Source organism: Xyrauchen texanus, chromosome 8 (assembly GCF_025860055.1).
Source record: "Xyrauchen texanus isolate HMW12.3.18 chromosome 8, RBS_HiC_50CHRs, whole genome shotgun sequence".
NCBI classification, from domain to species: domain Eukaryota; kingdom Metazoa; phylum Chordata; class Actinopteri; order Cypriniformes; family Catostomidae; genus Xyrauchen; species Xyrauchen texanus.
The window spans coordinates 50,387,762-50,400,832 of record NC_068283.1 but is presented as its reverse complement, the minus strand read 5'-3'; the positions used below and the strand labels follow the sequence as shown (position 1 = coordinate 50,400,832).

General features: G+C 43.5%; 1 protein-coding gene across 1 annotated transcript; it reads right to left on the bottom strand.

The window, feature by feature from the left end:
• Positions 1–730: 730 nt before the first annotated feature.
• On the bottom strand, positions 731–7,348 carry LOC127648224 (germ cell-specific gene 1-like protein). The gene is made up of 5 exons (XM_052132803.1): positions 6,948–7,348; positions 5,771–5,818; positions 2,653–2,817; positions 1,178–1,289; positions 731–1,088 (listed from the first exon to the last, which is right to left on the bottom strand). Exons 1-5 carry the CDS (start codon positions 7,237–7,239, stop codon positions 731–733), a joined length of 975 nt encoding a protein of 324 aa, XP_051988763.1. The 5' UTR covers positions 7,240–7,348.
• Positions 7,349–13,071: the final 5,723 nt, after the last annotated feature.

Below are 13,071 nucleotides of genomic sequence, written 5' to 3'. Positions count from 1 at the left end.
ATTGTAAACATGTGACATGCAATGCAGGAAGAAATAACATTAGCGGATGCCATGACTTACTGCAAATGGTTTGTTGTTGGATGTTCCGGAGCGGTGAGTGTTGTTGTTCTAGATAAGTTGTGCTTTGAGATTGATGCAATAATCTGTGTAGCACAGAGCAGAAAATGGGTGCGCGCATAAAAATGTGCGGAGTTTAATCACACTAAAAATAGAAAGCGGATGCAGGTGGAATATGCGCGCAGTTGAATCGTGATAAGAGAATAATGCGGGGGGAAAACCTGATGTGTGCTGAAAAATGGCAGATGTTATGGATTAAAGGCTGAAAACAGATATATAAGCGATGCTAAAAAACTAGCAGGCTACAAACACAGACGCGAGCTAGGCGCTAAAGATTCAGACTTGACTCGAACCCAACACTCAATTTCAAATTAATATAGTATTAAAAAATAAAAACTACAATTTAAACATGTTTTGTCTCATCTCATACATGGTTTATTGTTTTTCTTTTACACACACACACACACACACACACACACACAAAATTCAAAGGGGCAAGCAGTGACAACTTGAAACCAATATTCATTAGTTCTCATTTAAATTAATCTTTATTTATGAATCAAACTGATAGACTGTGTTTCCATTATATTCATTACATTTATTCATTACATACAAATTCAGAGCTTCTGGCATTCTGTGTGCTTTATTGCACAATAACACAAAATCAGTGAGATCAGAGGGGACTAAACTCTTCATCTGAACATGCCGACACAGTGAAACTGAGCGGCGACAGAATGAGCGAGTCTGACGACTGCATGTGCGAGAGGGAGGGGGACAGAGGGGCGGGGCAGGGGGATCGGGGGATGGGGCGTGGTGAAAGAGGTGCGGGGCAGGGAGGAGGGGGCGGGACGAGAGTGGAGAAGTATGGTGAGAGAGGAGAGAGAGGAGGTGGCTGTGGAGGGAAGGTGAAGTTCCTGCAGGGGTAAAAAACATTCTTCTGTTTGGGTCCCACCATCAGAAACCTCTTGGTGTAGTTGTTGAGCGTTGACACACCTGACGACATGCAACAGGTGAACGCCACCCACGCCACACTAGCAGAGAGCACACACAAAATACACAACATCACATACACAAGACTCGATCACACACACAACAGTATTTTAATATTCTTGTTACTCACTAAAAGGCCCATGAGTATCCATAACTGTGAGGTTTGAAGTCCTCAGGGCCATGAGAGATCGTCACCTGGAACACCTGCATATACATCATGTGAGCGACCATCCCAACCAACCCTGAGAGACAGACAGACAGAGAGTCAGACAGAGAGAGAGACAGAGATTTTGTGGGCAGTTCTGGGTAAGAAAAGTATGTTTTTCCATTCAAACAATTCAAATTAATGTCTGTTTCTTCCTTACAATGACTCGTTATGGTGTGCACACCCTTCAGCTGTCACGAAACACAAACAGATATATTAACATAATTGGAGTTCAAACTGCGGTTGCATCTCAATCAGTTTCCTAGTTCAGTAGTCAGAGCACTGATCAGTGACTGACATTTTCTCATTCATAAAATCATGCACTGAAATGTTCGGTCCCCAAGTAATCCCACAATGCGCTGTAAAAACCAGGACGCATGGTTGCTCACTATGTTCCCTCACCAGAAACATCCTTGTGTCTTCTGAAGTCTCTCAAGTTGTTAGAAAACGAGCACAAGTGTAAAACTATGAAGTCCAAGCATTATTTTCTCATTAACGTGTTGCAGGTGATTGAGTCATAAGTGTCCCAATGTTCCGTGGATCAGTACCCTTACCAGTGCCCGAATTCATATTCATACGCCATACTGTTTCCACACAAACACAGTTTATGCAGCGGTCTGAGACATCTCCTCCACTCACTCACTTGCATTCAAACCAATTCAAATGCATCCAAACCAGCCGAATGAGGCATCTATGTATGATTATCTATGTTTCTCTGTTATACACAACACTGCACTTCTGTTTCTAAATATTGATCCATTTCTTACACTCCCAGTGTTTCATTTCTAAAGACATGGATTAAACGACTGGAGTCTTATGTCTTACATTATGCTTCAAAGTTCTGGTCACCATCCACTTGCATTGTAAGAACCTACAGAGTTAAAATATTCTTCTAACATCTGGGATGGCATAAGGGTGAGTAAATGATTACAGAATTTTCATTTTGGGGTGAACTGTCCCTTTAATATGCAGAGACAACTATAAGAAATTCATAGGTTTATTTTCTTAATAACTGTAAACACGGTGTATTTTTGGCACTATAAATATTCCTCTGTTTGTTTTGAGACCCATTAATCCTCACACAACAAAGTTCACTCAACCAATGGCATGAGTTGTGGGTGGGACTATCTTTCAGTTCGGCCAATGGCGTGGATTGTGGGTGGGACTATCTTTCAGTTCAGCCAATGGCATAGATTGTGGGTGAGACTATCTATCAGTTCAACCAATGGCAGGTAGGGGGCGTATTCAGAACTCTGTTTGAAAACAATGTTTATTTTTGCAAGTCCATTTGATGATGCAGGAATTACACACCAAGTCAATGAACATTAAATAATGTCTTAATAGAAATACAGAAAGGTCTGTGGGAGGGTTAGGTTTGGGGTATTGATTGTGTATGTTACCTCCAAGCACAGTGCAGACTGCAGCGAATGCGTTGAGTAAATGACCCCAGCGCTGCTGCAGTGGACAACAGCTGGATAAACACAACTGCAGAAACAACAGCACAGAACTGACACACAACAGCCCGATATAAAACAACTCCATCCCAACACACAGCCACAGGATCCCTGCACACACAAACACAGGAGCATTTAAACATGGGTCACACAATTACCTGAAAATTTACCTACGTGTAAATTAGGGCTGTCGATTTAACACGGTAATATTGTGCAATAAATTAATTGAAAAATAGCTTGGCAAAAGATGAACTCAATGAATCATGCCCCTGACCTATATGTCAATTCTGTAAAAATGAATTATCCTCCCATCAGAGCAGATTGATGTAACACGTTGATGTGTCAGTAGGGGGCAGTCAACGCAATGTACAGAAAACACCTCATCAAACAGTGGCACAGCCTTCCACAGATGACGCTGGACAACAGAATACAGGGATCTGTGCCCGTTGCATACAGCGCCCCAGCCCATCTTGGAGGCATCTGTTGAAATCTCGACACGCCTGGAGACCTGCTCTAGGGGAACAACTGCCCATAGGAATGTGAAGTCGGTCCAAGGGCTGAAGAGGCGGCTACAGACTGGTGTGATGGCCACATGATGTGTCCCGTGGCGCCATGCCCATCTCGGGACTCGAGTCTGGAGCCAATGCTGAAGCGGTCTCACATGCATCAACCTGAGCAGTGTGGCCACCACTAGAGACGTCATATGCCCGAGAAGCCTCTGAAAAAGTTTCAGTGGAACTGCTGTTTTGTGTCTGAATGCCTTCAAACAGGTCAGCAAACTTCAAACTGTGCATATCCTGAGAGTGAGCTAGGATTAGCCAGTCGTCGAGATAGTTGAGGATGCAAATGGCCACTTCCCTTAATGGGGCAAGGGCTGCCTCTGTGACCTTCAAGAAGACGTGAGGGGACAGGGACAGGCCAAAAGGGAGGACCTTGTGCTGGTACACCCAACCCTCAAACGCAAACCAAAGGAAGTGTCTGTCGAGGTAGAATCGAGACATGGAAGTATGCGTCCTTCAGGTCTACCGCCGCGAACCAATCTTGATGCCGGACGCTCGCTAGAATGCATTTTTTCAGGTCCAAGATTGGCCGCAACCCACCGACTTTCTTCGGTACAATGAAGTAGGGGCTGTAAAGCCTCTTCTTCATCTCGGCCGGAGGGACAGGCTCTATCGCAGGGTAGCGATTTCCGCGTGCAAGGTAGCAGCATTCTCGCCCTTCACTGAGGTGAAGTGGACGCTGCTGAACCTGGGCGGACGCCTGGCGAACTGAATCTCGTAGCTGAGTCGGACTGTCAGGGTTAGCCATCGCGACGGGTTGGAGAGTGCAAGCCACACGTCCAAGCTCAGGGCGAGGAGGACCAAGGGGACAATCTCGTCGTACGTACCGGCGGGGTCACTTTGAAGGGGCTTGAGCCCTGTGGCCTTGCTGAGTCGAGGGACATCGAAGCACTTACCTGGCTCCTGCTACCCACCAGACGATTGGTCGGGGAGGGGGGAGGAGGTACATCGTCCCCACAGTCTGTCAAAACCGTCCAGGTGTGGGCATGCTTGTGCCACAGCGCTGGAGCTCCGGACCTGTCAAAATGTAATGATGGATGGTGGTTGTAATGATGGCCGTGCACAACGGACATGTGACCCAGAGAAATTGTTGAACTTTTGGGTACCGCAGCTACTTGAGCATGCGGCAAAATTAAATGAAAAGGGAACAAAAGATTCTCCTCCTGGCCCTCCACTGGGAGATGGAGTGGTCTGTTCACCAGCTCTGGAACAGCGGGCCTCCTCATCCCTGGGTTGCCGTTCTCAGGTTCTTGGCGGCCAGTAGTGAGACAGGTGGCATCTGTTTCTTGCGGCGGGCTCGACAGCGATAGTGGCCGAAAGAAGGCGAGAGATAACGACCGCAACCAGGAATAACACACAAACGGAAAGGCATCTTTAAAAAGATGTGTCTTTTAAAAGACATTTCCGTGTGTGCCACTCTTTTAGAATATACACTTTTAAAATACACTCTTTTAGAATATACTCTTTTGTTGTTGTTCTGCCGAAGCACCCAGGTGAGATCTCTGCAGTGCACCAGTGCAGGGGGGGAACTGGTGCTGAAATGCAGCATCAGATCCAGCAGATTTGAATGGAAGCTTTGGGAATTCAGCTCAGGGAGCATCGACCATTCGGCTCCCAAGAGAAAATCTGAATGAGCTGTTCGCATGCCAGCTCCTTTTATACCCGTATGTTCGGGGGAGTGGCATGCAAATACCACTCGCCAAATCCCATTGGCCTTTTATAAAAAATCAGAGGTGTCTCGGGCTCCCAGGAGTGACCCCTAGTGTCACTACATCGGCACAACGTCGAGTGAGTGACAGATAGGGAACGAAAAATGTGATGCAACCGAACTGAGACACTCCAAAAGTCTGACACACAACTGCAGATTGCTGGGTACATTACTTCTGAACTGTAATCTGGTACCATTTACAAATTACATGGCAAAAAAAATAGTCAGTAACAAACTATTGGATTGCATTTTCTAAAGTAATGTAATATGATTGCTTTTAGATTACTTGTGACCTGATTCTTGTTTATTTGATGTCACATGCATTTATAGGACAATGTTTTAAAGAAAACATTACAAACGGTGTGCACGTGTGGTCCAGATCAGACCGGTTATATTTGTGGATATTACCACACTAATGCCACTCTGCATCTTCAGTGTAATATCAGCTCTGTGTGTGTCATTGTAAACTATTTATTGCCTTTGCCTGATTAATATGTAATTTATTAATCCACAAAATACGATTAACTGGATTAATAAATCGGCACATCGCGTAATTAATTCAATAAAAGTCATATATTGACAGCTCTACTATAAACTCACTTATGCTGCAGTTTTATCATGTGAATCAGTGAAACTGCATCTGACATCTTCAGATTTTACTTTCGGTGGTTTAATATCAGAAATATTCCACATATGTGTCGTCACAAGAGATTTAGAAAAACTCATTAGAAGATGCATGAGTCTCAACATTATTATACAGTATATACAGATATTGATTAACTGTGTATGTTTTTGCCTTTTTCTGATGCGGGCGTGAGGGCCATGAAACTCCGACACTTCTCCTCTGAAACAGAGACAGAAACACAGACAGATATCAACTTAATAGACACATTAAAACAAACGTTTGACAGAAGACAGGAGAAAACGTCCCCCATGAGATCACTGTAAAACCTGCATTAATCCTTCATTCATACACATTATCAGAGGGAAGCGTTCACGGCGATCAGCTTTCAGTGTCATGTTCATGCATCATCAAGCCTGCGTGAGGTAAACACGACAGTGAAGACAAACATATCCATGAAATAAATCAGGAAGACTTAAAGACATGTGAAAGACTGAATGGTATATAATTCAGATCACTGAAGCAGGACGCAGTGACACGTAATGTATTATGCGAGTAATGTTACTTCATTAATAATTCATAATCTCCAGATGACACTGCCTAATCTAACCCTAACCGAAAAACATCTTATTCATTTAACACCACAATATAAGTATTCAAATGTTCTAAATCCTGAATTTCCTGTTTTTAATTACTAATCCAAATAACTAGATTTTGATTGTGGTTTCAGACTTCTGGACTCTTCTGTAAGTCTGTAATCTTTAATAAAGTCCTGCTGTTTCTTTCCAAAGCTGTATGAAAATTATTACATCTCAAATAATCCTCTTAAGATAAAATCTCTCTCTCTCTCTCACACACACACACACGCCCCGATCAGTCGTAATAATAATTTATTTGAGTTTTTACAGAAACTATAAAGCCATATGGCACTGCGAGAAAACAACTAGAAGGAAATGTATTTTATTGTCAATTCTTTAGATTTATATGTTCCTGATAACGTCCTTCTGAAGATCTGCAGACTGTCAAACCTCAGTGCACGTTATGAAACAACACATGAAACAACACTTCTACAACCACCAAAGTCATCATATATTCATTTTAACCCATAAACCTGCCTGATTGAAGAACTTGAACAAGACAATGACATCACACAGACCACAAACATCATGAAGTGAGAAAAACATGACTGCAGTGGAACATCAAGGATCTCAATTCTGTGCTTTAGTATGATGGCCATGAAAAAGTGAACGAAGAGTTTTCATATCAAAGATGCCAACAGTTGTTGAATGTGACTGTAAAGAGAAATAAAACAAGACACATTACTGCTCTTGCTGACCCTGTGACCTCTCACCCCAGGCATCGGTGTATATGTTCTCCGCACAGGTCGTCCAGAGTCCCGCATGGAACGTGGGGAATATGAAGCGATCATCTCCCGTTTCCCAGGAGAACTGTGTGGAGCCGTCCGTCATGCCTGGCACAGGAGTGCACCGCAACCGACGAGCCGGGGAACACAGTGGCTTTGGCATCTTTTGCTGGCCGACACACCAATGCGATGATGACAACGAGACCAACGACAACAGCAGCGACAGCAACGTCTGGACAAAGGACAAACGAGGAGAGCGCAGGTACGACAGAAAAGACATGTTGTCAATCAAGAAAGAAGGATCAATGTACCAGGAATAGAGAGCTGATGGATAACCTTCCCTTAATATATAGATGAAAGTATAAAATATCACTCTTCACAGTTATTCATTAACATCCTGCAACACCGTTGAGTCTCACACACACTGGATTAACCTGTGCTCTAATCCATCAATCTGTTTCAGCTCAGTGACACAAACTCCACTGACACAACGATCTTCAATCAACTCATAAACCACACACACACACACACACACACACACAGTCAAGTCATTTTTATTTAAAAGCAGCATATTATCTTTAAAAGCAGCTTTACAGAAGATCAGCATTAACAGACGATAAAACTGTAATGTCTACAATGTCTTAGAGTCATCATTGTGTAATTAGATAAAATATGACTGTAAATCGTGTTTAAAAATAAGTAATTAAATAATAATTGTATTAATAACCCCAGTGAGCAGATGAAGGCGACTGTGGCAAGGAACACAAAACTCCATAAGATGTAGATTAATGGAGAAAAAGTTCCCCTCTGACTAACCCCACCCTAACCCTAAACCAGACTCACTGTGGGGGCCAGTTCCCCTCCAACTAACCCCACCCTTACCCTAAACCAGACTCACTGTGGGGGCCAGTTCCCCTCTGACTAACCCCACCCTAACCCTAAACCAGACTCACTGTGGGGGCCAGTTCCCCTCTGACTAACCCCACCCTAACCCTAAACCAGACTCACTGTGGGGGCCAGTTCCCCTCTGACTAACCCCACCCTAACTCTAAACCAGACTCACTGTGGGGGCCAGTTCCCCTCTGACCAACCCCACCCTAACCCTAAACCAGACTCACTGTGGGGGCCAGTTCCCCTCTGACTAACCCCACCCTAACCCTAAACCAGACTCACTGTGGAGGCCAGTTCCCCTCTGACTAACCCCACCCTAACCCTAAACCAGACTCACTGTGGGGGCCAGTTCCCCTCAGACTAACCCCACCCTTACCCTAAACCAGACTCACTGTGGGGGCCAGTTCCCCTCCAACTAACCCCACCCTTACCCTAAACCAGACTCACTGTGGGGGTCAGTTCCCCTCGGGCTAACATCATGAATATAATGTAAATATTACTTATGTATAGTTAAAATCATAGTTTAAAATGATTAAACTAAGTAAGTGTTAAGGGTCAGTGTTTAAACATCGATTGTGTTTGAACTGTAAGATTAATGATTAATGTCTTTGAAGTCCATCCTGGATTAACTGCAGAAGTTCACATAGATGCAATTGTCCTTGTTAATTGGCTGATGAAGGCTTTTGTTGGCAATAGTTAGTCTATATATTCCATTTCAAGATCGTAGTCCATCAATAGACCGAGGTGATGCAGGTTGGAGTTGGCATCAGTTCATCCTCTGAAGTCTTGCGCTCCAAGTGATGTATGGTTGGCACCGGCTGCATTTAGTCATCATCATTCAGCGACATGTAGCGGTGGAGTCCAACATGAAGCAGGAATGGTGCTGGATCAGCCGGTTCTGGTGACCTCAGGATAGGAGTCCCGAGGTTGAGACAGGGCAACAAATAAAGAGATGTAAGCATAGATGCCATTAAATTTATTGCAGAGTTATAAATCATGATCAATGTTTCTGGTTCCTGGTTCCGGCAGACCCAACTAAAGCAGCCTAATTGTAGGTTGGAGGATAAATTAGGTGTATGTCTGGCTAAATAGAGGAGTCTTTAGTCTAGACTTAAACTGAGAGAGTGTGTCTGCATCTCGAACAGTGTTTGGGAGACTATTCCATAGTTTAGGAGCCAAATATGAAAAGGATCTTCCTCCTTTTGTGGATTTTGATATTCTAGGAACTATTCATTTATTAAACTTTTAACTGACTCTAGAAGTATGTGGCAGGGAATAAACATCATCACGGACTACAAAGGGAATAAAAACTCCGCCGTGAACACCGCTGCCTCTCTCCCGGATGAGCTTAATACATTTTATGCACATTTCGAGGACAATAACACCTCCCTCACGGAGAGAGCTATCGCGGCAGATGCTACAGAGGATGGTTCACTCTCCGTCTCTGTTGCAGATGTAAACCGATCCTTCTGACGGGTGAACATCCGTAAAGATGCGTGCACGTCATCAGAGCATGCGCGAACCAACTGGCTGGTGTTTTTACGGACATTTTCAATCTGTCCCTCTCCCTGTCTGTAGTCCCCACATGCTTCAAAACGTCAACCATTGTGCCTGTACCGAAGCAAGCCAAAATCACTTGCCTAAATGACTGGTGTCCTGTTGCTCTGACCCCCATCATCAGCAAATGTTTTGAGAGGCTAATCAGAGATCACATCTGCTCTGTGCTGCCAACCTCTATGGACCCACTGCAGTTTGCCTACCACAACAACCGCTCCACTGATGATGCCATTGCATGTACACTACACACTGCTCTCTCCCATCTGGAAAAAAGGAACACATATGTGAGAATGCTGTTTGTAGACTATAGCTCAGCATTCAACACCATAGTGCCCTCCAAGCTTGATGAGAAACTCCGGGCTTTGGGCTAAAACAGCTCGCTGTGCTGCTGGATCCTGGACTTCCTGTCAGGCAGACGTCAGGTGGTTAGAATGGGCAGCAACACCTCATCATTGACCCTCAACACTGGAGCCCCGCAAGGCTGTGTTCTCAGCCCACTCCTGTATTCACTATACACACATGACTGTGTGGCAACACATAGCTCCAATGCCATCATTAAGTTTGCTGACGATACGACGGTGGTAGGTCTGATCACTGACAATGATGAAAGAGTCTACAGAGAGGAGGTGCACACTCTGACACGCTGGTGTCAGGAGCACAACCTCTCCCTCAACGTCAGTAAGACCAAGGAGCTTGTGATGGACTTCAGGAGGAAAGACAGAGAACACAGTCCCATCACCATTAATGGAGCACCGGTGGAGAGAATCAGCAGCTTCAAGTACCTCGGTGTCCACATTATTGAGGAACTCACATGGTCCGTCCACACTGAGGCCATTTTGAAGAAGAGAGTCCTGACTGGATGCATCACCACCTGGTACGGCAATAGCACCGCCCACAACTGCAAAGCCCTGCAAAGGGTGGTGGGAACTGCCAGAAACATCATCGGAGGTGAGCTTCCCTCTCTCCAGGACATCTATAACAGACAGTGTGTGAAAAAAAGCTCGGAGGATCATCAGAAACTCCAGCCACCCGAGTCATGTGCTGCTCTCACTGCTAGCATCAGGCAGGCGGTATCGCAGCATCAGGACACGCACTTGTCTTGGGGAACCCGGAGGAGGACAATCCCTGTTGACCCTCTGGTAAGTGGGGCTGGGGTGGACTGGGCAGTACCATCACGGACGGATCAGGGCATATGTGTTGGAGCTGTTGAGTTCTGTACAACAGTGGCAGGTTGATCCAACATGCTCAAAGCCCTATTTAGTGGCATGTTCTCCCCCTCTGCCACTCCAACCTCAAATATCTCACCCCTATCTGTTATAGACTCCTGCGTTATTGATGGACTTATAAATTAATCCACAAAATGTCAATTGAGTTTATAGATTTTTGTACAAACTAAGGGGATGGGGTGTTGGAGAGAATGTGGGGTTGAAGCAGTCAAGGTCTGGTCTACTGTTGTCTCAAAATTCTGCTCTAATATGGATTGTTGTAATTCATCATCTGCTAAAATAACCTCAATCTGTTCTCTTCCACCGTGTTCTGCACCTTTTCTGGTACACAACTGAGGTTTATTCAAATTGGGAGAGCCGTGTTCATTGGGAATAGGTTGCCTTTTATCACCCAGCTGTGCCCCAGGCTATGTATTTTCCACCATAGAGGGGGTAGGAGAATCCAGTTGCACCTCGATGCACCTGCACCATAGAAGGGGAAAGAATAAAAGCTCCCCTCACTGGGCAGGTTCCCATTTTCAGAGCACCTCTGGTTCTCTGGGGCTTTGGGTCCTGCCTTAGTGGGAGTTTTGGGCAGTCATTAGAACTAATGTAGTTGTCCGCTGCAGCCGGTTTAATAAATGTCAAGTGTTTTTGCACTTTTCTGGCCATGCATTTTTCTAAAATCTACAAATGGTGCACAGATTGCAAGAGTTTCAATTATTGTTTGGTCAGTCCTGGTGGTTAATTTCTAATGTATCTATCTGCCTATGACTATTGTTCTCTTCTGCCTACACCGCACACCGATTGTGGACGGGGACACTCATCTTGGCTTGTAACCTCTGACCCATCCACTCCTCAACTGATAGCTTAATGTAGCTAAATGACAAATAAAGCTAAAACTACCAAACAGCAAATCTAGACTGGTTTCTTAATCTAAAAACAATACGCTATTAGTTAAAAACTAGGGCTGTCAATCGATTACAATTTTTCATCAAATTAATCACATGGTGTCCCGATTAATTAATTGCGGTTAATCACATATACAAATATTTGCTGAGAAAGCCTCTCATATAACAATAATTCAATATAATTATACATATTTATATCAATATATAATTATACATAGTTATCTATATATATTCAGATAATTAAAATGCATTACATTCCTGTAGGAGAAGAGTTCATCATTAATAAGACAAAAAGTGTCTTTAGAATACAATGTATTGTTTACTACCATATTATTGATCATAAATCAATCATTGACACACAGTTCACAGTAATCCATTACACAAGTGAATTTCTCAATCAGTTGGAGATTTATTATGAGGACTGTCAATGTACACCTGCGTCAGACATGCTTGTGTAGCGTCTCGGATGCGTTGAGACATAAACATAAAATGTTTAGGTCACTGAGTGAAGTTAAATATAGTTTAATACTCAATCTTTAAACACATCTTGAGATCCCTAAACAGCTGAAGTTTCACTTACTGCCCTCTGGAGTAAACAGGGGGTACTACAAGCATTTCTCGGGAATCTTCATTACAGTCTGTGGGCATGCCATTAATTGCGTAAATGTTTTAACGTGTTATTTTTTGTAAAATGAATCGCACTGAATTAACGCGTTAAATCGACAGCCCTACTAAATACCAAAACAAACTCCCTTATTTAAGTCCAAGCTATGTAAAAAGATGTTTCCCAAATCAGCTATGTGAAGATTTCATTAGCTAAGAAGGTATGTAAAAAGAGGATTATTTGGATAAGGACTTATTCCAGAGCCAGTGTGTATGTTTGTTGGAAGGGATAGGATAAGAGGTAGGTGAGGAAAAAATTAAATAAATAAAAGGAGTCTAAAGAATTAACCTGCAGACAAGTAACAAAACAAAGGTACAGGGCACAAAAAGACCTAAAACCCCCAAAATAATTCAATATTTCAGCTAAATTAACAAAAAAACACCAGCCGCAGTCTCGGGAATACACAGGTATACATGCTTCATCTGATATTGCGTCTGTGAATGACAGGAAAGCCCAGTTCATTTCCTCCATCATGACAATAATGACTAAAGAGAGAAAATATTACAGGTCAAATTCATTTCTCCATTGTTTCCTAGTCATTGATGCATTAATACAGATTTGAACAGATTTTTTACAGTTTGTGATCACATTCGATTTCAGCTGCTTTATTACAGCTATAGTCAGGGTCCCTTTTTGACCTATAAATTTCAATGTCTTAGTAAGAATTACTGACTAGACATCATTAGGATGGACATCAACAAAAATGAACCACCACAAGCTTCCAGCCGGACTGTGATGCCCCTCACTGACCTCTGCCCGCTTCACCTCGGTCAAAAGATGGACTACACTCTTATAATGGAATACATCAAAAATCAATCACACAATGATGACTTCAAGAAATTACAGCTTCATTTTCAGTAAAGCTGCTTTGAAACGAAGTGTGT